We start from the raw sequence: 27,137 nt of genomic DNA on the forward strand, positions 1-27,137 counted from the left end.
ATTTGTTAAATTTTAAAAAGCTTGTTGTTTTCACTCTTTCTGTGTTACTGTTTATTTGAGCCTAAACACGTAACAGCCATGTGTGCTAAAAACATCAGCACTCTTCTTTATATGTTATTTACTTTACTTATATACAGTAATCACCATCAACACATACTAGATCATGATATTAAGCATGATGCCTTTGCAATATCTCATGAAACAGGCCATTGTACATTTACACTGTTTCTATAAATGAAAAAAGTACAAGTAAATCAATGGGAAATAAAAATGAAACAATACTATGTTAGCAATAAAGCCTTTTATTTGAAAGCTTTGTTATCTTTCAAAATACAATATACACAGACATGTAGCTTTTACAATGAATCAAAATATATATTTGACATACAATATATTACATAATAAACTCTATATAACAGCAAACATTGTTTAACTCTATTTTTCAGGAATCTTTCAAAGATCACAGGCAAAATCGTTCTATTTCACAAAAGCTGAGTATAAGTTTAAAAGCCTTGTCAAATACAGTGATCCCCCACTCTAACACTGCTTAACAAATCTAAAAAAGTGTACTAAATTACAGGTGATGTTGCCCGATACTGTGGTACATTATACACACTATTACATAATGAAATGGGCATCCATAACCATGCCCATATTATAATGATAACTGTTATACTGAGATGCCTTATAGTGAGGGATCACTGTACATCATGCTATACCATATTTTCTCTTGTATAATGTGTACCCAAATGTAAACAGTATGGAGTCACATCTTCCATGGTGTAATGTACTGGTGGATCTTGATCATACTCTACACAGTTCAATGGTAAACTCCTTATTTTCAAGGAAACAGATCAGACTCAAATCTGAAAGATTATGCGATTGCTGGGCTGTGTTAAAAAGAGCTAGTGCATAACTAAGAACCTCACTGTAGAGGCTGCCAGTGAATAATGCTAAGTGACGAAAGCTAACAAACGAGATAGCTCACCATGAGCGATGAATACAAATATTATTTCATGTTCAGAAGAATCTACTGCAATATGTAAAAAGGGGTTGTATATATGCAGTTGCATGACCTTAAATGGTGTAAGCCTGGAGTTTATTTAGACCTAGCTACTTGATAATGTGGATTAAGTATACACTGCTAAGGATAAGTAACGGTTATCTATTAATCAACACAAGACATGACTTAAAGGTGTAATGTTAAATGCTATGCCAACTTGATGCAAGTTTTTGTTCATCATTTTGAAAATAAGCTTGAGAGGGAAGTCCATTCAGGAGAGACAGACTGCCTTCCATGCTAAATGTACATAATGCTAACCTTACTGAATGCAGCCCATATCTGAGTCTATATTGTTGGTAGTGGCTTGCATGTTACAAAGGGAAAATATGGTAGCTAATACAATAAAAAAAACTAATACTCACTGTGTGGCTGCTAACATAATTCTACAATGGCATGATTTCTTTTACTAAGTGTGACTACAAATATATAAACTTGTGTAAGTGGGTGCAATCAATTTGAGGAATACTGTCACATATTCTTGATAATATGGTTCTCAGATATTATTTATCACATTTATTTCAATATATTATTATTTAGGTCAATAGACTGTCAATTACACTGGTCAACAGTGAAATCATTACTGACTTGAAAAGGCCCTAATCTGTAGTATTTTGGTGTGCCGAACACGAATATAACCGTGAAAAATTTGTATTGGCTCTCGTTTTGAAGATATTCATATACCTCATTTTCTATGTTTCACTGTGTAAATTTCTCCAGTAGGACTGCAGCAACATCCGGAATAATGATGTAACATTGCATAATACCATCATGCTCACATCATCCACAGTTGATTGCATCATTTTCTGATGCAATGCAATACTAATGCCATGCGGCTGCTGAAGTAAGTTGACGTCAGCAGTGTACTATACATGTGTAGGCCTATTATACTAATGCCAGGCGGCTGCTGAAGCTGACGTAAGCAGTGTACTATATAAAGCCCAATCAGATAGGTTCAGCATTTAAAATATTTTAGACGTTGTGCGAGACAGTTCAAGCTACTGTTACATAAAACTTATTATTTTATCCATTTACGTACAATAAAGAACAGTAATGCCTCGAAAGTGTGTTAATACCGCGGGCAATTTTTGCTATATTTGTGGGGAAGTGACATTTGCCAACCAGAAGAAAAGTATCAATTCTCAAGTGAAGAAGGCATATCATCTTTACTTCGGATGCAAGGTTGGTGACCAAGACAAGCCTTGGGCTCCGCATATATGCTGTGCTACATGTACAACACAGCTTTCACAGTGGTTGAATTGCAAAAGGTCATCAATGCCGTTTGCAGTCCCAGTGGTGTGGAGAGAGCCAAGCACCACCTAAATGACTGTTACTTCTGCTTGGTTCCTCCTCTTTCCGGCGGAATAACGAAGCGAAAGAAGTCGAGAATAGTCTACCCAAACATTCCGTCTGCATTGAGACCAGTTCCACATGGTGAGGGACTTCCTATTCCAGAACCTCCAGCAGAATATTCTCTTGATTCATCTGACGAAGACAAAGGTGAGTCGACCTGTTCTTCTCCTGGTCCATCAGCATGCAGTGATCCAGATTTTCACTGTGGTGCATCATCAACCCCACACAGAATAACACAGGAAGAACTAAATGACCTGATTCGTGATTTGGACTTATCAAAGAACAAGGCAGAATTGCTAGGATCAAGACTCCAACAATGGAATCTTCTAGAAGAAGATGTCACAATTACTGCATATCGAAAGCGCCACCAGCAATTGGAGCCTTTCTTCAGAAAGGAAAGTAATCTGATATTCTGTTCCGATATTGAGGGCCTCATGAATGCTTTAAAAATCACTCATGACCCACAAGAATGGAGACTATTTGTGGACTCTTCGAAACTGAGTCTCAAGGCTGTGCTTTTGCACAATGGAAACATTCTTCCATCTATTCCAGTAGCGTATGCTGTCCACATGAAAGAGACATACGATAACTTAAGGCAGCTACTGAATTCCATTGAGTATAACAAGTACAGCTGGCACCTCTGTGGTGATTTGAAGGTAGTTGCCCTTTTAATGGGACTGCAGCAAGGATATACAAAATACATGTGTTTCTTATGCGAGTGGGATAGCCGAGCAAGGGAAATGCACTACATGAGGAAGGAATGGACTCACAGGCAGAATGTAGCCATTGGAGAGAAGAATATCCAACACCCAGCTCTGGTTGAGGCTCAGAAAATCTTGCTACCACCCCTTCACATCAAACTAGGTTTGATGAAGAACTTCGTGAAAGCCATTGACCGGACTTTGCCAGCATTCCGATACCTGCATGAAAAATTCCCTCGACTCAGCGAAGCAAAGATTAAAGAGGGAGTTTTTGTGGGTCCTCAGATTCGAGAGCTTTTCAAAGATGACCGGTTCAACAACTTGCTGGAAGGTGACGCGAAACAAGCATGGAATGCTTTTCGCCTAGTTTCTACAAACTTCCTCGGAAATGTTAGGGCAGAAAACTATAAGGAACTAGTAGAAGACATGTTGATGAAGTATAAGAAACTTGGCTGCAATATGTCTCTAAAGATTCACTTCCTTCATTCCCATTTGGATTTCTTTCCTAGCAACTGTGGTATTGTTAGTGATGAACACGGCGAACGTTTTCATCAAGATATCGCAACAATGGAACAAAGATACCAGGGAAAATGGTCCACTACAATGCTGGCTGACTACTGCTGGACACTCCTCAGAGATGCTCCCGAACAGCTGTACAAGAGACAGGCGAAGAAATCTAAGATGTAGTCAATGACTTGATTTTTTATAGGTAGGCTATTACAGTTGACCTTTTACTATTGGAATGCATTTCGTTATGTAAACATTAATTTCTTGCAGATTACAAAAAAACTAGAGCCAATTTTGCAATTTGACTGTCATATTCGTGTTCAGCACATAAAAATTGATAAGAATTGACTAATTTTATTTCAGTAACATGACTTTTGTAAAAATTTGTTGTCCAGTGTTACTAATAAGAGAAACTTCCTACTTAATGAATCCATTTGGGCTGTTTTTCTTAAAACCCAGGCCTTCACAAAATTGATATGCACTAAATACATCAGAGCACAAAACAGATCTTTATTTAAAGTTGGCTCAAAAACACAGTATAAGGGGTCATCCATTTAGTATGCATGCAAAAATCTGGCAAAGCTTGACCCCCTCCCCCCTCCCTGTACACATGCATACTTTTTTACACACGCCCCACCTGTGTACGCACACTTGACACCCCCCCAAATTCTAAAGAACAGCTAATATCCACGCAGAAACCATAAAGGATTAATACTATTAACATGTCTGGCTGCATCAAAGAAATAAGCTGCGTAACTTTAAACAGTTTGTCTAGTGTCTGCTAAAATTCAAATGCCAACTGAACCCAGTCGAACAGGTTACGTATTAGACAAATTATCACTGAGGTTTCACACCCCATTTCCTATGCATACGTACATTATCAGTAGACCCCCCATACGCAAGCATATGCATTTGGGTTACCCCCCTCCATGCGTACATACTAAATGGATAGCCCCTAAGAAAACATTGTAATTCATAAAATTGTATTTACTGTAATTTAACAACAACAATAAAAATTCACACTTTAGGTTAACAGCTTCTCAAAATATCTCCATAAGTTTGTTTTCCCCAAAAGACTAGATTAAAAAAAACTTGTTCTGATTCTGTGCTTTTAAAGATACAGATGAAACCATAAATATAGTCAGTTTATAGCAAAGGAACAGTTATTGTCCACCCTAATTTATTAAATAATATCTACAAATATATTTGTTTTCATCATGTTGAACTGTTCTGCATTTTCTTGTAACAGGCAGTAACATACAATTATAAAATTGTTGTGACATTTTTATTATTGATTTTTGCTATTTACAAACATAAAAATTCGAAGTTTATCTTCTATGTACATTTGATTAACAAAAATAGCATTTTTAGAAGATAACCTGTACAGTCATATGCCATCAATGCAACTTATGGATTTGTGTTATGAGTTCACAGACAAAATGTCACTAATAAAATACATATTTCTATGAAATTTCTTTCAGACAATATTCATGATGTGACTGTACAAGATTTCCTAAATTTGTTCAAAAGTAAGTACGTATAAGTATACACATAACCTCTGACATAATGACATATCTATACTGAAAATTTAATGTCTCAAAGACGGACTTGGATAGAATAGTTAGCTTTCTGCATAAATTTTAACTTTGGGTCTACCCCAGGCAGTGAAATTTGACTGCAATACTATTTAATCCAAATCTGTGGACATTTAACCTGTCAAATACTCTACATGCCATCAGAACTACTGTCCAATTCTGTAAGTGTGACATATTTAAAAAGGATCATATGGTTTGTTTTTGTCTCATCAGTTCTGTTCAAATTCTCCCCGTCATTGGACTCTGATGAACTTTGCTTGATGATTTACTCAGAAAATAAAAATACAAGAAAATAATCAAGTACAACAGTTTGTGATGGGAAACATAACTGTTAATATGATTTTGTAAAACAAAGCAAAAAGGGTACATGTTTAGTGCAAAAGTATTCTTTTTAGAAAACAGCTCAAGAGTTTATATTTTTGTGTTTCAAAGAAGTATAACTGTTACAGAAGATATTTTAAAAGAATTAAACAATTGGTTTAGCTGATGCATTCAAATAAATTTAAATTTACCAAAATGAATTCTATGATGTGCTGGATTCAAATGATGGTACTGCTCCTTTCAAATGTTCTTTGCTCAGACTGATAATTGTGTAAACTGTAACCAGAGATGTTACCCAAGAAATATGATGTGCAAAAGTGAGATAAAACTCTTGACTATAGAATGTGCTTCCTGCACACAAATATCAAGGTCAAGATTTTTCGTTTTTATGCTTTAAATATCTACAGCCTGTAAATTTAATGAAGTCTAAATGCTGTTTCAAAAGCTAAAGAGACAGTGACAAATGAAATGAACACATGTCTATTTGGTTGATCAATTAATCCATCAATAAATAAATATCAATCAATTATGTGATATCACTTAAAACACCTAACTGATAAATTTGTTTTTCTGGACAATGTACATAGTACTAACAATAAACAGATTAAGCATAGACCAAACATTAGTTTCTATCTTTTGCCATTAATAGAGAAAATAGCCATACAGCTAGATGATTATTATGAGACAAGGAACAAACATATGCAGCACCAATTCATACTAAAATGGAAGAAATGTACCATATGTACTCACACAGAAGATGAATCCAACTGCAAACAAAACAGACCCAGATCTGCTGTCACATAATGTGCAGGTAGATCTAGATCTGTGTAGTTTGTAAGGAGTAATCAGTAGAAGAAACAACACAGACCCTGATCTGCAGGTGTTGTATGATACAGAAGATCAGGATCTATTTTGTCGGCAGCTGGACTTCACTTACAAGCGAGTATATACAGTAAGTACCATTTGTTATATTTTAAACAAATTTACAAAACTATTCCTGAAATCTTCATCAATACGTCAGTGCTAAAGTTTCTTTTAATTTTCTTAGTGACAATGTAGCTAAAACTGTTATGTCCTATAACGATAATGTTTGCTTGATACTGTTGATGCACTGTCAGTCTACTTTTGTCCTTTAAAAGTATCATGCTGATTAGATAAAATATCGTTTTTAATAGCACAATAGAACCACATGATTTGATAGGGTTGATGAAGAGACATGCTATCCTATTACTTAAGCTGACTGAGTGCAGAATGAAATATACAATTTAAAATCCTTCAAAGACTGTTGGGTGCCAAGCATGTTTGAGAGAGAGAGAGAGGTGAGTTTTCAATGGCCACAATGGATCTGTTTACTGTCCCTTTGACTGGCAGTGAAATTCAATTTTCTCCATATCTGTAAGGTCCAAACAATTACAAGCTAATTAAAAGTTGAAGTTCTTCTTAATTATACTTCTGTATCATCGTCCATATTTTTTTCAGATGCTGTGTGAATGTTTTGTTCTATATTTTAACAGTTCAAAAACAAGTACTTTGGCGTAAATACGACATAAGTATTGCTCATCAGATTTAAATGATACAATGTGGTTGCCTGTCACACAAGGCTAATCTGTAATGACATGGAAAAGTAGTGCTGACCCTAGCCATAGCACCAAATTACCTACTGAAATGGTTGATAGTATTAGACTGGATAATTTGTATTACTGGTTCTTCATTCCATGCTGGATGCCAAGGGTCCCTCGATGGGACTGATGCTCTAATGTATGAATAAAATTTCCAGGAATCCAAGTCCATTTCTTCTTGCCAAGTGTTGCAAAAATCTCAGATTTAATTGAGCAGTATAAAGATTATCAAGATGATCATTCTGATGGCAATACTGGATAAAAATCATACACATCCTAAGAAATCTTCTGGTGACAATACCACATCAATATGACCATCCATTTAAGAGGACTAGTGATAGCAAAGATTTGCAAGGTGGCCATTGTAGTTGCCATATTGATGTAATGTCAGCACCATTTTCATTTAGAACCAACTAGATATTACAAGAAGTCTTTTCTTCAGAAACATCATGTTGATATGATTATCCATTCAGGAGTAGCTATAACAAGATTCTAAAAATGGCTGTCATTGTGTCCATACTGGAGTCAGACTGGCATGAAATCCATTTTGGACTAACTAGACACCACAGTAAGTTTTCTGGCACAATTCCTATGTCAATATAACTTTCTGATTAGGAGAAGTATCTATAACAAGTTTTTCAAGATGGCTGCCAATGTGGCCATATTGGATGTCAGATGTGCACTTTACATTTAGGATCAAACAGACATCATAAAAAATCTTCTGATGAAAACCCCATGTTAGATATGATCATCCATCCATGAGGAAGAGCAATACCATGATGTTTAAAGCTGATGAACATTGTGGCCATAATGGAGATCAAATTGGAACTATTTTTTTAGGACCAACAAGACATTATAAGAAGTCTTTTGGAGAAAACCCCATGTTAATATGACCATACTTCCTGAAGGAGAAGTGATAACAAGATTTTCAAGATGGCTAGCATGGCAGTCACATTTGAGGAAAGACTGGCACTATTTTCATTTACAACCAAGAAGACATAAGAAGTGATATGACCATCCTTCCATGAAAAGTAGCAACAGCAAGAATTTCAAACTGATCAATATGGCAACTATACTGGATGTCCAAGTGACACCATTTTCATTTAGGACCAAAAACTGACTTGATCAATACCCCATCTCAATGTTATTTTCCAGTAAGAAGGAAAAGCAACAACATGATTTAAAGATGACTGTTGTGGTGGCCATGTTGGATATCAGATTGGCACCATTTTATTTCAGACCAACATCATTAATCTTAAGGTGAAAAAAAATGCTGGTATGACTTTTTTCTCTTCTGAAGAAATGGAAAATATTAATTTTCAATATGGTTGTGAAGGGTATCAGATCAGCACCATTTCATTAAGGACCAACTATATATTTTAAAAAAGTATTTAGTGAAAACCCTTTACTGATATGACCATTCATTCAGGATGAGTGGCAATAACAAGATTTTCAAACTGGCCACTACAGAGACCATACTGGATATCAAGCAGCATCATTTTCAATTAGCATCAACCAGACCTTATGAAGAATGTGTGTGAAGTTTCATGGCAATCTTCCAGGTAGCTTACAAGGAGTAGTGATAGCAAACTTGTGCTAAGTGATCAGAGACAAACATATGATAAAAAGGCCATCCTATAAGCTCTTCTATTCTATTAGTAGTACAGATAAGTTGTGTTAGATGCATATAATAATGATGATAACAAGTACAAATTTGATGATCTTGAAATAAAAAAATAGTACAATGCACATGCCCATGTTTTTACTTGTAACTGAACTCATAAAACACCTAAATTTTCATGTTAGCCTGCATTTTGCACATAATTCAAACTTGTGTGCAGTCAAGGTATGACAAAGAGACTATACTGTAGTGTCTTGTCCTTTTCATCCTGTCCAGTAGCCAAAACACCAAGATCAAAATCTTTGTACTCAGACTCAATATTCACCCATTTTTTAAATTAAAAAAAAAATAATGATGCCAAAATCATGAAAAGTTCAGGATAATTTTACTTTTGTTATTTCTACATACACTATTAACTTACAATCATAGTGATAAACTCTTAAAAATGTTTTTACATGCAAGGTTATTGGCAGTCATTCAGAATTTGTGCTCAAGTAGTATTAAGACGATAGGGCTTTTTATTTAATTTTTATGAACCCACCTTTTTTCAGATTTTTTAAAATAACAATAGTTATTGTAAAACAGCATTCTCCACTAATATACATTTTCATGGTATTACAACAAACTTATAATTAATAGAGAGCTGTATCTGTCCTACACATATTAATATAACTAAAGAGGCAGTGTTACTATTTTATGCTAAAAATCTACATTTAGTCTTTCTTTTAATCAAGAGAAGCTGAAATTCGTTTTCAGAGTAATTGTAGGTTTAGTTTGGAGGGTCATGGCCTTTGCTTCTTGTGCTTTGATGGCAGCCTTTTTGCTGGCTTGACTTGACTTGATTGCGATCTCTAGGCGGGTCTTGAGGTTGGCTTGACTTGTCATGATGACACGGAACTGGGCAGGGTACTGTGGCCCAATCTTCATAAGTTTATTTAATGCTTCATCATGCACAGAGCGTGCCACCTTCCCCACAGCATTAAGACTTTTATCATCCAGGAGAAATGAGATGAGAATGGGTAGGAGAATCGTTAGCAATGTAATTCCTGGAAAAGATTAATGTAAAACAAAATGAAAATGAGACCAAAAAAAATCAGAAGCTTTACAAGATTTCTGATGCACGAAACACAAATGTCCCTGCCCCCCCCAATGCTTAAGATACTGAACTAAAAGGCAGAACTTTAGATGAATGGACAGACAAATGGACAACACAATATGCCCCTAGTACATTTAAAACAAACCTCTGGCAATAATGATTCTAAGATACTGGTGTTAAACAAGACATAATATGCATTGCAAGTCTTCTACATAAATATTTATCACATTCAACCATTTTCTGATATAAAACACCCCCCCCACCCCCATATTTTCAAAACTGTTCAGCATAAGGCATATACATTATGTAAGCTTTATTATTTTTTTATTTCAATCAATTTGGCACAGAAATAGAAGGATGAAATGAATAGGACATATCCATTGTTCCAACCAGAAAATTACTATGGTGAAGGAGAGAATTCTTTTGTGAAATGGGGACTTTGTCAACAGTTGCAATATCATAATGATATTAATTTCACAATTAAAATTTTCATTGATATTTTCTTCTCGAACTGTAATCAAAGAAGAATTTATAAGGAAAATATAAAGAACCTTACCTGACAATGTGGACAAACATTTTGTTTTTAATTCTTCAATAAGGATTTAATATAAAACAAAAGCATGTTGACAATTAACATATAATGGACTCAATACTTGGTATACATTATCATCATTCAATGATAAAATGTCATAACGTAATTAAAAAAATTTATTAGGAAACAAAGAAAATATTATAGCTCCAATTAAATTCCAACCACAACCAATTAACATGGCAACTTAATAGAAAGATTCCATGTTTCAATGTAAATTATCATATTTGACAGAATAAGCACAACCACCTTTGTCCCATCCCATACTTTTGTTTTTAAGGCAACTGACTTATTTTTATACTTAAATGATTTGATTGTGATGAAACTATTTTTAAAAAAATTTGCTTTTGTTAGTAGATTTCTTCAGATCTTGCATGTCAGTTTTACATCAACTTTCAACAGATTTTCCACAAGACTAATACCTAATTGTATTACCCATCATCTTAGTATGGAGACCAGTCTTTATTCCAAATGCCCACCTTATCCAAGTTTTTGCAAAGGTTCACCTGTCTGTGTGCAGTTCAGACCGGTCTGCCTTTGATCTAAGGTCAAAAGGTCTAAAATCCAGACATAAAATTGGATTCTGACAACAAGCGAATTTTGGGTGAAAAAAAAACCGGTCCAAAAAATTTGGTTTTTTCCTCTGTATTTTGTAGTGCAACTAGGACATCCAGATTATTTGGTATCATTGTATAGCTATATCTGTCTGCTTTTTTGTAATACAACCCACTTTGGTGTATCTTAAATGACCTTGATGCTGCAGAGCTCGGAAGTAGGGTACAGCTTCATCATGCCTACAGGCAGGATTGGGGCTGAATGAGTTAAGCATGACACTTTTATCTGTTCAATCCTTATATTACAGTATCAAGTCAGAACCAGCCTAATGGGGTCAGGAATTGATCCACCAATGGTATAACTGGTGCAATCATGCACGTGGAGTAATCCAATCATAAACTACTACACAATGGCTAACATGGGTACAAAACAAGTTGTGAAGTGATTAACCGTACCGATGTAATTTGGAGAGTTTACTATCATAGGCAGTATATTTATGAAGGAAATAACAGTAATAATGGTATCAAAGGTGGTCCATGATTGCTTGTGAAATCTTTGATCAAAAATCATCCAACTTTTGGTGGAGGTGAGAAAAAAAGACAGACCAACCAAATAATGATTTTATCAGAAACAAATGAGTAACAGTAACTGCTTTGAGTTTTTGCCTTGTTAAATTGTTTTTGTGTTTCAAAATGGTCAATGAATAATATACAAGGGAAGTTCTTATCTTTTTTCTTTCTTTCATGTCAAAATGCTGAAATGTGTTTTCTCCCAATGCTAAAGACTCACTGGCTAAGAAATATAATAACAAACTAAACAATACATGGAAATCAGAGTTTAAGTGGAAACAGGTGAGGAGTTTGCATCTTTCATGCAAAGAGGTTTCAAGATAGTATATTGGGGAAGAAATGATATCACCCAGTCACAGGAAAGCTTAAGTTAGAACTTCTTTGCAGGCTGAGTACAGCTGTTCTGTCATTTCCACATTCCAATACAGAGCGGATATTCTCTATTCTTTGAAAAATACAGAGTGATTCAAGGGAAACTGGACCAAACAACTACTGATAGCTTGTTTAATGTGAACCATAATCTTCACAATGATTATCATCAGTTGTCACCAGACAGTGAACATGTGAAGGAAAATAAAAGAACATCTGAATTTATAGCAAATATCTGTCCCATTTATACCAATTAACTGTCCCATTTATATCAAATAACTGTCCCATTTTCATTTAATTGACAATAACCGACACATTATTTAATTATTATAATTGTAACATCTGCAACAAAAATCTAGTTTACATTAAACATCCGTTTTATTATAATGTTAAGAGAATAATGTACTCATCTCATTTTCAGTCTCCTTAAAACATCTAAAATTTATGTCCACAAAAATCCTCCTGATTTATAAGCTAATCTAAATTAAAAATTCTAAAATCTACTGATCATCACCACTACAACAACAACCATCATCATCATCAAATCACTGCCATAACCACTACCATCATCAAAATACAAAATTTAAATTTAACAACAAATACAACATACTTTTACTTTCTTCTGCTAAGGTAACTAGAGTTTCCAAACAATCAATTGATGCAATGATGAGATCTCGTTCAGCATCAGTGGTGGGTCGTACTGAACTTGTTGTGTACAGGAATTCCACAACCTTAGGAGCGAAAGCATGAATGAATGGAGTCACAGACTCTCGATCAACATGAATCATAATGGAGTTGAACATCTGAATACATTTTAACTTCAGCTGAAAGAGAAAAAATCCAACATGTTTCATGTTCAAACATATTTTAAGAAAACTTTTATGTTTTCCTTTCAAGTAATATAATATAAGCTGTCACAAAAAATGTTTGGAAAACAATAGCTAAAAAATAAACATGAAGATAACTAAATATATAAAATATGTGTTACACATCTACTATGCATACATGACACTTTTCTCCTACAGATCTCAGACACTGCTCCTCTTCTAACATGAACTTTTGTATTTAATGTAACAATCAACTGTGACCAATCACATAACTGTATCAGCCTAAGATAACAACTGCAACATATTACTAACCTATGTATTTGGGCCTTTGATTTACACACTAGATTTGTGTTTGCAAAACATGTCTCACCACCACCACCACCACCACCAGTGAAGACCAACATGTCCCAATCCCAAAAATTCAAAACATTTTGTACACTTAAAAAACTTAATATAATGGTACAAAAATCTGTTCAGGTCATCTAAATAAACATATAAACATATATTCCAAATTGTCAACCTCAAAGTCATTCTTGCTTAATCATACTCACGTTTTTCTTAAAAAATGTCAAGGTCAGAAAGTTTTAAAATGTATTTAAAAAAATGAATAAATTTCTGTAATGGTCTGAAAACCTAATCAGGTCACCTTCATATGGAAACAAATAGTATTTTCAAATGTCATTTGTTTACCTCAACTGGTTTTTGTTTAATCATTTTAATAAGGTTTCTTGGTCGCAAAAGTGAGAATTTTGTTTCAATATGCAAAATAAATTGAAAAACTGGATTTGAATTCTTAACGTAGCTTAAATTTTTTTTTAGTCATACTGCTATGATGTCTGCAGTGTCGCAGTTTATAGTGCTGCCTAGCACAGAGGCGTCATGCCGCAGACATGTAAAATGATGTCCCACCTAGTCACATTATCCTGACACCAGACCTACCAGTCCTAATACTAATCGCTTAATGCTGAGTGCCTAGTGAGGCAGCTGTTAGTACCATTTTTAAAAGTTTTTGGTATCACTTGGTCAGGGTTTGAATCCGTGACCTCCTGCATCCAAGGTGGATGCTCTAAATACTAGGCCACTGGAGGGGATCGGCTGAAAAATCTAATGTCATATTCATATGGACACAAATGTGCTGCAAAACTTAATTTGTCTATGTAAGACACTACTGTGCAATCCTGGTAGCATACTTCTTGGGATATATGGATGGGACCAAATCAAGATGACTCTGTTTATAGCAATGGTTGCATAAAAAGACAACATAGCTTTCTAATTACAAATACTGTGGTAACATCATCTTCATTTTTATAACTGCACTCTGTGCACCTGTCTGCCTGTTCTCGTAATGTGAACTTCATCCATAATGACTTAAGGAAGGTGATCACATCTGATATAATGTTTCAAAAGGATCAGAAGATAGCTAGGTTTTGGGTTAAGGAGTGTGTAGAGTATTGGTCAGAAGTCACATTTTCATGAGTACCGTAATACTGATTTTTCTTGTAACCTGAATGTGATTAACTGAGTGGGGATGATCATATCTGAAAATTCACTTGGGGTGGGGTGTGGGTGAATTATGGATATTTGTGATGACTTTCACCTCAATTTTTTATGTTTGCTTGCAGGATTTCTTCATTCGGATTTCTTTTTAGTTTATCAGTTAATGAGATATCATATACGCCTCTCAGGCCACCATGTCTAGCAAGGGACAGGCAAGAGGAAGGTTTGAAATGGGGTTGCTTCTGGGACTGGGATGCATCCTCTTAAAAATATGGAAGAAGGACCCAAGTGGCAATCCAGCTAGGCATGCTTCTTGGTCTGTTTTGAGAAACCAGGACTGGCTGCAAGGGACAGTGTTGTTTGTCCCTCAAATCTTGAGATGTTACTGATAGAATGAAGCCTCTGTAGATAATCTCTGCTTCTAGAAGAACAGCCTAAGCTTAGAAGATTCTTCCTGTGGTCCAGCAAGACCAGTGAAGTCTCCAAAGCAATATCCCCCATCAAAAGTACCATGGACATGGACATGAACATGTCGACCATTGTTGATATAGCATCCAGCAGGATGCTGAAGGAAAGATCAGCAATACATGCCTTAAGCTCCAGGGCTTTGAGTAAAAGGTAATCCCTGCATTTGCATCTGGAGGTAATGCTTATGACACCGGGCAGGAATGTGAACTCCACAGATGTCTGCAAAAACCAGCAGCCACTGTATGGGGGTTCTGGTTGGAATAGACCACCTTTATGTTGCCTAGCAAATTCTTGGCCCTAGAAAACTTTTGGGAAAGCTTGTGCCATTGTGGAATAAAAGCAAGAGAAGATCTCTAGGTGTGATGCTGATATGGTGAATCTCTTCACACTGGTGAGGGAATTCCTTGTCCTCCAAGCCCAAAGGCTTTCGAACATGTCTTGTGGGGTGGGGGGAAGATGGTAAACCTTGTTTAATGCCTTATCAAATGTCAAGTTTTCTTCCTGCTCCAACAACTGGGATGACAGGTGGGAGCAGGAAGGGAACCCAAAGGGATAGGGAGGGACAATCTCAGCGGGTTACACAAAATAAAGAAAAGACATCCCTGTCCTACGCTCATTCCAGAAGGGGTATAGGACCTCATATCTAAATGTCCCTTTGATGAGAGGGAGACTTAGAAGTAAGGGTATACTTGTCTCTCAACCCTTTTACTGCCAGGGAAGTGATGCAACTGCACTTACTAGCAGACCTCTCAGGAGGATGCAAATGCTTCTCATCCTTCCCAGAGGACCAGCCCCCTCTTGTTTGTTTGGTACCAAATGAGCAGACAAAGCTGATCCATGGCCTGTAATTATTAGTCTGCTTTAAGTCAAGGCTCAGGCATCCCTGAAATCATAAAAGCAGTGTTGCAATCTGAGTTGGTTTCCCATAATTTCTTCTCCTATGTCCCCCAATCTTTAACCCTTGTGCCCCTCCATAGCATGCTTTTTCTTCAAAAATAAAATTACACCTCTTCATTAGTGTATGTCCATTCATGTCTGTTGGCATTAGCAATGGCAAAGTCACAAAAGGTGATACAAACTTTATGATAGCAATGGCAATCTGTTTTTAAACAATATATTTGGAAATGAAAACATTCAAGGTTTGTGGCTGCAATGTAAAGTGCTTGATGGCTGTTAGTGTAATATATTTTTTAGGTTAAAGTCACCTCTGTGGTGAGAAAGATTTAATTTATTTTGAGAGTGAAATAACAAAAAGGAGACTAAACCTTATGCAATACATAATTTGTCATTTAATTCATGATTTGTTACTTTGCAAAGAAAATGAATTCACATAAAATAAAGGTATTTATTATAATAAATGCTGATAGATAATAAGTATAAGCTAAAGTTAAATGAGAATGAGATCTGGAAGGAAACTTCCATGGTACAGCTCACAAGTGTCCAAGGATAATAAGACAGTACAGTGCAGACCACAGAGTTAAGGCAGTAAAACTGTAAAATACAAATAAACTTATCTCATTTTTATATATTGCATTACATATTATTATTTTCCTTACTCCCTCTAAAAATGTTGGTTCCCCCAAATCTGGATGGTGGGGGACAGTCGACTGCCGTTGGATCCTATATGCAAATCTGTGAATGGGAAGGTGGATTCGCTTACTCACATTCCACAGTGACTGAAAGGGAACATAGGTAATAGCGGATGCCAATCTGATTCCCTTCCCTGGCCCAAGGGAAATATGCCAACTGTCTATCCCAATCAGGGTTGATGCCAATCCATGTCCAAAGACTGATCATGAGAATCCATTGACAAGTGACTGGTGACTAGCACCCACTGAAAGACTGGTCAGTAACCAATGATCTGAAATTAGGACTCTTGTCTGCTGAGCTGGAGTTAAATCCCTGCTCTCCCTTGTCAAAGAGGCATCATCTGCTTGTTTCCCTTACCAGGCCACTGACCTTGTGAGGGTGCTGCTTATGCCCTAGTGGGTGGAGGCCACTTGTTCTTAGTGAGACGGTGCTGTTCATATTGAAATTGGGGAGGACACTCACTCTCTCCTTGTGTTTTCCCACCCTTTGGAGGACCCAGGATTGATTAATATTATTTACTATTAGGCACTGACTGTGTCAGTATAACTGATTTGGATCATCAGGCCTTCTACTGAGTCCTGCAGGACTCATTACTTTTGTTTCTCCAACACCAAGAAAGTGTCTAAGTCCTACAGGTACCTGGAAGCGATCCCATACTCTCTTGGGATTAAGGAAAAAGATTCCCTTCCGGAATCAAGGAGATCAGGAGGAAACAAGAATCTATGGTTCATGTCCCAACTTTCAACAGACTATAAACAGCAAATCTGTATAACTTAAACAGTTGGGATGAGTATCCCATATTGTGTTTTTTCTGCCAACATTTCCTCCCACTTTTTATACTGAAATGAAAATATGTACCGCCAATGCAAAAACTAATATTCTAATTAAGAAAATGTATTGCCAAAGCAAGTACTTATACCAAAGATTATATTTGCACTGCTGTTGCAAGTATTTAAACAATATCTGAATGTAGCAATTTGATGAGAGCAAATTCAAATTCCAAGCCACCACAAAAACAGACCTTGTGTTTTGAGTAGTGTGATCGTTCTCACATGCCATCATGCTCCTTATACTGATTCCACACATACACACACACACACTTCCAGGACAGCAATCCATCACACTCCCCAATCTTATTATTCAACACAAAGATTTCCAGATGTTTTCTGAGAAAACTTCTCAATTTTTGTCCCACATTTCATGGCAGTTTCCTTTCACAAATACTGGCATGCTGTCTTGTTCTGCCATTTTGACACATGATGTGCCATAACAATGATGTGCTCTAAACAATGATGTTGTAAATATTTGAGGAGAGTGATTAACTTTCCTCAACATTACCAGAAGAGCTGTTCGCAGCTCTCTTGCATTTTACAAAATGTAAGCCATGCAAAAACGGTAGTGGTACTTACCCTATGCAACAATAATAACTGAACTGCAAATAATACTTACAAATAAAATTCTAGAACTAAAATATAGGAGCAATTACTTACCCTACCACCAGAAATGGGACAAGGGATAAGTTTCAATGGGTACTGCTTGCTTAAGCATGGCACAATTAACAGCTAAAAAACATAATGCTCAAATTAGCAAGGAACAAGGGGGCTACTACTTTGATATGCAATGTGGAAAAATAGATCAGAAAGCAAAATACATCCTTGTAACAAAAAACAAAGGAAATTGTCTGAGAGTGAATTTCACACATCTAACATGAACAACATATCTGGAAAAGAGGAAGTGTATTCCACAGAGGCCTATAATGAGGAAATTAGACTTGGTCTGTGTTCTGGAACTTTCCATCTAATGAGAGGATGGAATTATCAGCTTGGATGTGGGGACTTGTATCCTGGAAGAGGTAAGCAAGGCAATACTGATAGGTCTTGTATTATTGCTATTAAATCATATTTTGCAACTTGCCAATGCAACTGAATCATAATGAAAATGTACTGACCTCTGAGCTGTGTGACTGCCAGCAGTCGGTGAAGACATCTTGACAAGGCTTAAGAAGATTACTGCAAGTGACAAACTTTGGTCCACACAAAATGAACATGGTCACTGAATAAAGCAATGTTCCTTCCTCCATGCCAGGTCTATCTCCTTCTGCAAAATAATGTTAAGACAAAACGTCAATATAAATCATTCAAACATTTTGGAGATTATCTTTTATACTATTGATAAAATATCTGACATCAAATTAGCTTCTTTATAAGTTGCACCATCAAAATAAAATCAAACCCTTGCCATAAGAAGGATGCATGTCATTTCTAGAAATCCCTTGGAGAAATAAAAAATTATATCCATTCTTCATGTGTAACAATCCTTGATACAACTGCTGTAAATAAGATAAAGCAGTAAGTTTGTTTTTGTTGAACACTTAAGGCAAAGACTACTTTAGCAAGGCAGGTTTAATATTCCTAAAACTGTTGAGAAAATTTAAAAAAAGGTAAAACACATTTTGCAATTCTGTTGCATTATTCTAAATAGTTTCACTTTGGCTTCTCTTTTTAATGACACACTTCAATTTATATGCTTTGATAATCATATAAAAAGAGGGGAAATTCATATGAGAGAGAGAGAGAGAGAATCAAGGACCAGAACAGATATCATGCATAAGCCAATTTTTCCTTACAATTTCTTGATTGTAATTTTTTTCCCTCATATTCAATCTGCATCTAATTAAAACAAAACTGTCTTTCACACTGAAAGCATGACTAGAGTGGCAGTAGGAAGGGAGTTAACAAACAACAAACCTGATTTTGATGCATTTAATACTGTCACAAGCGCACTCTGCAACAACTTTTCCTTCATATGTATCAGCTCGCCTTCTTTGTCCCCCTCCTGACCAGCTGGAGGAGTCTTCAGGAGGGACTTGACAGCACCAAGACAGGCATTGACAACTAACGGGCTCCGGCTTTCAACAGATTTAGAGCCCATCTCTTTCAATACACCTACTGTTAAATGGACTATCGATGGTAAAATGGAGAGACATCCTGTAATAGAGAAAAGGAAAAAACATGATTATCCTAATGATACACTGTTAATAAATATAGTCGAAACAGAAAAGGCAGAACAAATGAAATGCTATTGTGTCAAGCTGCCATTTTTCACCTAAATGCAAGTTTTATAACAATCCAAGTTTTTCTTTGGCATTGCTTTTTTTTATATGATCTCACTTTACTCATACATCAGCAACATTCTTACTTCCAGGGGTTTATACAAGTTCTTAAAGGTGTTAGGACATGCTGTGCATTATTTTGGCACAGTTTTTCTAAAAAAGATAAAAGTGATTATTTTCATCCATGTTATTTTTGGATTACAGTGCACCTATCTGAAACCTCCGTTTAACTGACGATCTCATTATAATGTACAAATACCATAAAACAATTCTTTTCTGAGTTAATTCTACAACTTTAAGTAAGTTTTATTATTATCATCTGTGTCATTATCTAATGAACTTGATACTTAACAAGATGCTAAGTTACTCCATGTAGTCCAAAGAATGGACACCCTCCCACATCACTATCAAGGATAGCAACAGTAGTTCAAAGATATTAATCCGTATGAGAAACCTCTCTTATACACTCAGATATTTGTCTAGAATGTTTGACCATGAATCCACATATTGTCTTTTCATAATATTTTTCTATAAGACAGTTGGGTTAATCCAATTAACTTTATTGCAATAGATTTTGCTGGATACCTGTGTTAATGACTGAAGCTTAACTGCAATTGCACAAGGTAAATCATTTCATAAAAAATTATAATTTAGTAACATAATCTGTTGAGACAATCTAGGGATGCCATGCACACCCCCCCTCCCCCCCCGTTCCTAGATGACTTACATCAAGCAAATAATAGTAATCAACTGACACACAAATAAATTAAATGTGCTGAATATCCTTTGCATATACATGGAATATAAAAATCAAAATTTTTCTCATACACACCGACACTGGATCACACTCTTTATTTTCTCTTGTATTTCAGCCGAACATAATTATAGAAAAAGCTTTAGAAACATGTTGATGATTAGGACTGATCTGCATAAACTCAATATTATATTGGTGGAATAATGTGACACTGTTAGAATGGAATCTCAATATTATATTGGTGGAATAATGTGACACTGTTAGAATGGAATATCAATATTATATTGGTGGAATAATGTGACACTGTTAGAATGGAATATGTCAGTCATACAAGTTCAGATTTCAAGTCTATTAAAGTGCTCCATCCAGAGATGATCAATTTTTTTTTTTAATGTCTAACACCAAATGCTTATTGACAGATTAACAGGATGGTATTTACTGGCATATCAGCATATGAAAGACTACTTACTGCTAAGGCAATTGAAGTGAAAGTCACTCCAAGACAGCTGATCTGATTTTAATCTGTAGCACAATGACTTTACTTTTGGAATACTAACCAGAAACCATCACAGTTTGTGGGTTACCTTCTATTAGCTGTATCTTTGATGGAAACACTGAAAAAGCTTTTCTGGTTCTTCATGTTAATAGATTTACATCTAGTCAAATTTACTGTAAATAACTGGACTTGCTGTAATCACACAGACTAGACCAATCCAAACTTACCTTTCGGTGAACATGATGAAGATCTGATATGATCTCAACTACAAAGGCTATTGGCTGACATAACTCAACTGTCATCTTTGTCAACTATTTTTGGAAACTGGAAGCTGGCAGATTTGGCAAAGGGGCTCAGTGCTGGGTTTCTTTTCAATATACATACATATATATGTCTAGATTTGCTCTATTCAAACAGGCTAGACCTATCCAAACATACCTTTTGGTGAACACAATGATGGAAGATCTGCCATGATCTCAACTACAGAGGCTATAAGTTGACACAGCTCCTCTGTCATCTTTGTCAGCCGTGTTGGGATCTGGAAGCTGGCAGATTTGGCAGAGGGGTTCAGTGCTGGGATTCTTTTTGATATAACATATATACATACTTCCATAGCAGCATATACCACTGACTTTCCTGGAATTATCTCCCCAGTATCACCACCCTCTCCAAGCACAGGTTTGCCATTGGCAGGTTCATTAGAATTAGATGTTTCACTAGTATCAACAGCAGTTTCAGAATCTGTCAAATAAAATATGGATCTTAAAACATTTCAATAATAAAATCAATATGCTTGATTAATGTTGCCAAATCAATTCAAAGAAATAAAGAAGATTCACATGAATCGACTTCAATGAAAAATCAAGTGCAGGATGTGTGTGTGTGTTTTGGATTTTTAACGTAGCTTTAACAATTTTTCATTCATATCGCTATGATGCCTGCAGTGTGGAAGTTTATAGTGATGTCTAGCAGTGATGCATCATGCTGCTGACATGTAGCATGCTGTCCCACCCAGTCACATTATCCTGACACCAGACTGACCAGTCACCAGCTGTTAGTACCATTTTTATAAGTCTTTGGTATGACTTGGCTGCGGTTTGAACCTGCAACCTCCTGCATCCGAGGCAGATGCTCTAACCACTAGGCCACCAAAGTGGTATCTGCAGGATCAGAACAAACCCAGCACTTCATGCTGTGTTGAGAATAAAAAACTCCCTTGATGTTGAGCCTGCCTTTTATTTACTTTGAAAGAAAAAAAAATTTACACTGAGCTTAATCTATAACATTTTTATCTCAGTCGGGTTTTGAGTATGGGCAGATGGAAGGAGATTAGAATGAACAGACAAGTACACAGACTCCTAAATGATTCTATATTGAACTTCTGACAAAGTGGGCAAGACCAAAATAACTAAGTTCAGTATTATTATTATTAGATACTAATATACTCACACCTACCTATGAAGTAAAGTCAAGAAGCACAACATTTGTCCTTTATATATATATATATATATATATATATATATATATATATATATGTCTGTGTGTGTGTGTGTCCTTGATAAACAGGTTGATAATGTCAATGACTTATAAACAAAAGACCAAAGCCTGCATTTCTAGTCTGAAATCAAAGCAATGGGTAAAATGTGCTACCTTCATCCCAAGGTCAAAGGGGCAAGATCACATCACATAATGATTTGCCTTAGTTTCATATTGATTCATCCTAAGTAAGAAGAAATTCCAACAAGAATTTAGGAATTATAAGCAAATGAACATTTTTTTAATAAAAACATTAATGCAATCTCTCTCTGACTTTGACCTCAAGTCCAAGGTCACTGTAGAAGTGAACATGTCTTCAAGTTAAAAGTTTTAGCTTCATAATGATTGACACCAAGAATGTTGATGAACATATCAGCATATATACTGATACAAAACTGCTTGGTCTCATGTCTAATGACTAGGGCTTCAAAATCACTATAAAATCAAAAGGAAACCAAAAAAAACCCCAGTTGTAATCAATATATTTACATTGAGAATAAACTTTCATTGTTTTTATAACAGTTAAGGACCAAACGGTCTTTTAATATGATGATACAAGTTAAATAATTATTCACTTAATTAAATGCTTCCAGATGATTACAGTACATAAAGTTGCCAACATCATGTTAACATCCATGTGTAAAGTTAGCCTAATTTCTTTTTGAACTTACAAATTTTTAGGTTTTACTTTTAGACAATTTGCAGGTTGTTCTTTAAAATTTGCAGTGATATAGTCAGAATAACTAGTAAATTCATGTAAAACATTCTTTTCTTTTCTCTTGTTATTGGGAATTGTTTAAAATATCCAAATACAGTTTTCCAGGACTGTGCTACTGATAGGTGCTGTCTTTAATAGTCTGAACAACATGGAGGTGTGCTCAATTACGGCCATGTGTTGTCAATGAAAAAAGGTATGTTAACATTTAAAATTTCTGCCCTGGGTGCAAACATATTGATAATTCAATTTCAGTGGTTTATGTGTAATACTTGCTAATACAATTTAGTTTGTCTGCATTTGCTTCCAATAAATACACATGCTCAGATCTAGAACAAATGGCAATTAATGATGCATAAATTTGTGACTACTGCATGTCAACTTGGTTTATATTAAAAGTGTGTTATCAGTTTACTGACTTTCTATATTACACACACAAAAACCTGCACATAAAAAAGGAAATGAAGCACCATTATCAGATACTTACAAAACAGGTGCAACAATATCCATTATGAGACAATTTTACCTGTAGGAAAAGGCTAAGTGACACTCTATACAGGTAAAATCAATAAATAAAGTGTCACATATAGGACTGAATTGGTGCTAGCATATGACCTAATGAGGGCAATTTAGTGTCAATACAGTTTTCAAATCAATTCACAATATGACTTGTAGGAAGGCTCAAAGATGTCCTATACAGGTAAGTTCAGTGCATCTGTCTTTAAAAACGGCGTTAGTGCAGAGCTTTAGCATATGATGACTTACCTGGAAATCAGTGATTGCAGATGAGCTAATAATGCAATGAAGTCTCCAGGTTTAAGATAAAATACTACCTGTAGGAAGGCTGAAGGGTTGCTTGTTCAGGTAAAATCACTGACACTTGGTGCCAGGATGCTACGAATGCCTTTGTATAGAAACTCACCTGTATGTACATGTGTGTAGTGGAATTACACATGTATATGAGTTTTCTAAAAGCACTAGAGACTTCAATGCACATAAAAATAATAACCATAGATTAACTTAATGTGAAGTCACATAGACTATCTGTGCAAGTACCTAAATGTGAGATGATTTCAAAGTGTTAGAAAATTTTAAAGGCAGAACTTCATTATCAAAGGAAGAGAAAAAGTTTGAAATATAGATGGAGTATACTTTCCGTAGATGTGAAAATCTCCAACTTCCAACTTCCAAGTAGATTCAGGCTTTTGCAAAGTCTCTCATGAAAAGAGTATGCTTCATGGCATAAGCAGAAGTAGTAACAGATATTCTTGGGATTTAGCACCAAGAGGAGATCACTCTGCCTGACTGCCACCTAGGTGGGCAGATAACTTTTATCTTTTTAGTTAAAGGTTTCTAACCTGGGAGGGCTGGATTTACGAGGTAGTAGTAGTTCTCCTATGGTATCATGATTGGGTAATGTATTGAAAGAAGAAATAATTCTTTTTCTTTTAAAAATGAAACAATATGAAAAGCACGAAACTGAACAGTGCAACCCATGTCAACATATATAGAAAGATAAAATCTGAATCATGATATATACTAGGTCAAGTGTCAATCTCAGTTGTTCAAATGTTATAATCCCAATAAGAATAAACACAGAATATTTCCTCTTTCTGTGACCTTGACCGTAAGGTAGAGGGCATAGCTATGGTTACAATATAATCATGGGCAAACTTCTCTTCTTAAAACAAAAAATCTTCCATGGTTCAAATGTCAAACTCCAGACAAGGATACAAGTTACATAATTACATTTTCCCCCACCATATCCATGATCCTGAAGCATGGTATGACTATGATATGTGACACACCATACTGTCATGATATATACAATGACAAAGTTTACTGAAAATATTTCCATTACAATGTTATTGGTTGAGCAAACAAATGGTAATGGTTTGGTGTTTTATAACACAGCAACATAAGTAAGTTATTTAGCACCAAGGCCTTGCCCAAAGACACATCATGGTAGTTGACCAGGGCATGTCCAATGGTAGGATTCAAACTGGCACCCTTTCAGTTGCAAGTCTGGCATGCTACCACTAAGCCACCATGGTTTCTGCAAATGTTAACGGATGGGCAGAATGCTACAACCATAATATGTTCAACTTAAGTGTAGATAAAAACACAAATTGCCATAATGCAAATGTGCTTAAAAATGTTATTGAAATGCATGTGCAGATTCTGAAAAGAAGCTCTTGCATTTTGTAAAAGTTGATTCTCTCTCAAGTGTTTCTGCAGACAATGAAATTTTACAAACTATATATGATTCCTCTATGACACAAGATTGATAATTAACCTTTATGTGTGAATATTTTCTCCTCAAGACTCTCCTGGGATGCCTTCACCACCTGTATGACCACATTCAGCACCAACAGATGCGTCTCAACATTTTCATGTGACAGCAAGACCCTGAAATACAATTTGATCTATGATCAAACTTGATCAACATTACTACTTATAATATCATCTGGATGTACAGGTGAAACAGGTCCAACTTGTATCAATACATATTTATCTGTATATAAAGAACCCCTGTTAACCAAAACTGGTCCAGATGGTCCACTGAGCAGTCATTAGAAACAAGTCTGCACCAGTACCCAAGACTGGTCTAGACTGGCCACTGAGTAGTCATTACAAAAATGTTTTTTCCCGTGTCCCTTACCTCTTCTCTACTATAAATTTTTGAGCTTACTGTAATTTTCAATCGAGTTAAACAAATTCATGTCATCCCACCTTACATTATAATTTTAAAGTAAAACTGGATAATTATATAAATAAATATCACAATAGAGAGGTTAGTCAAAACTAAAAATGTCTGAAGTTTCCCTTTTCAGTGATGTAAATGTTGGATGTTATTTCATACAATCAAAGGCAAATATAAAACAAAGCTTAATAGCTGGATTTTATTTTTATGTTATTCAAAAAACAAAAGAACTGTCTTTTTGTTTTGAGAAAAATTGATATCTAATTAAAATACTTGACAAATACAGCATTTTTAAGCTAATAGAAGTATTGCTTTCTTATGCAGTGAAATTTTTATTTTTCAAAATGAGGAAGAATGTTGTGGATTTACTTTATTCCAGAGGAACCAATTTTTGCTATTTCATGGCAACTAAAAAAAAAGGTTTTCAGCCTTAAGTAAAATGATCCATATGACTCGTTCCATCATCAGAAATATACCAACAAAACTCATGTACATTGAAACTTCACTAAGATGATCCATTTGCAGACTGGATACATAATCTGGTTCCAATAATGCTTTCATAATACTATTCTAACCTCTTTCTACAAACCACTACTGTATGAAGTCAAAATTGCTGGTTCATCATGCTCAGATGCTAAGCTGCACCCCTAATAAGCATTATCAAAATTGCGGAAATACCTATGCATGACATTTAGCAATTCTTTGTACAGCATGGGATCAGAGCTGATCTGTCTACGTGCCCATACAGACATCAGTAATGCATGTATTGCCTTCAAACAGCTGTGGACAGTCTCTTCTGGAAGCTGGACTGTAGTGTTGCACAGTGCTTCAATACAGATTCCTGAATTAATAAAGGGTTAAAATTTATGTGGACTTTATGATGATCATAGCAAGACATTTAAAGAGTAAAGCACATAAACAGTTAAAGTTAAAATTCCATTCTGACCTTTCTACATATATACAAAAAAAAAAAAGTTCTTCCATTTTGAAATTTCTATTAACCTAAAAAATTCCAAAATCTTCCATTTTGACCTTTCTACTTAACTACAAAATACCAAGATCGTAATCTACATGTGATGATGTAGTTTTGCAGACAAAGTATAAATTCATGCTGAAGTGATGTAACGTGTATAACCTAAGAAAGCAATCATGGGGGAAAACAATCACTCATGTCACTCTGTAATTTTACCATATTTAGAATTATTAAAAATTTACCTTCTAACATTTTTTAACAGTAGTTTGGACTCCACAAATAGTTCCAATTATTTTATCTATTCAGCATTTTGACTTTGCACAAGGAAAAAAAAAAAGAAAGAAAAAAGTACTTGCAAGAAGTTCAAGTTTCGTTCAAGCAGACTGAGAATCATATGCAAATATTTACAACCAATTCTGAATTTATTTCAGCATGCACCATGAATCCAAGTTTTCCAAGATAAACTGAATGGATGAAGTACTATTTCTTAACTGACCTGCAGCTAGGACA

At 35.4% G+C, this 27,137-nt stretch overlaps 1 protein-coding gene across 3 annotated transcripts in view; it reads right to left on the reverse strand.

Moving 5' to 3' along the window:
- Window positions 1-7,845: 7,845 nt before the first annotated feature.
- The window catches only part of LOC149804999 (HEAT repeat-containing protein 5B-like), a 179,125-nt gene continuing 159,833 nt past the window's right edge, over window positions 7,846-27,137 (reverse strand). For all 3 annotated transcript variants that reach the window (XM_089946429.1, XM_089946427.1, XM_089946428.1), the window contains 7 exons: window positions 26,333-26,495; window positions 25,247-25,359; window positions 21,138-21,440; window positions 19,085-19,324; window positions 18,286-18,434; window positions 12,566-12,779; window positions 7,846-9,823 (listed from right to left, as the gene is read on the reverse strand). In XM_089946429.1, the coding sequence (XP_089802555.1) occupies window positions 9,507-9,823; window positions 12,566-12,779; window positions 18,286-18,434; window positions 19,085-19,324; window positions 21,138-21,440; window positions 25,247-25,359; window positions 26,333-26,495 (1,499 nt within the window). In that variant the 3' untranslated portion in view covers window positions 7,846-9,506. The remainder of the gene's footprint in view (window positions 9,824-12,565; window positions 12,780-18,285; window positions 18,435-19,084; window positions 19,325-21,137; window positions 21,441-25,246; window positions 25,360-26,332; window positions 26,496-27,137) is intronic.

Source organism: Sinohyriopsis cumingii, chromosome 2 (assembly GCF_028554795.1).
Source record: "Sinohyriopsis cumingii isolate HCF-2022 chromosome 2, ASM2855479v2, whole genome shotgun sequence".
Taxonomy (NCBI): Eukaryota; Metazoa; Mollusca; class Bivalvia; order Unionida; family Unionidae; genus Sinohyriopsis; species Sinohyriopsis cumingii.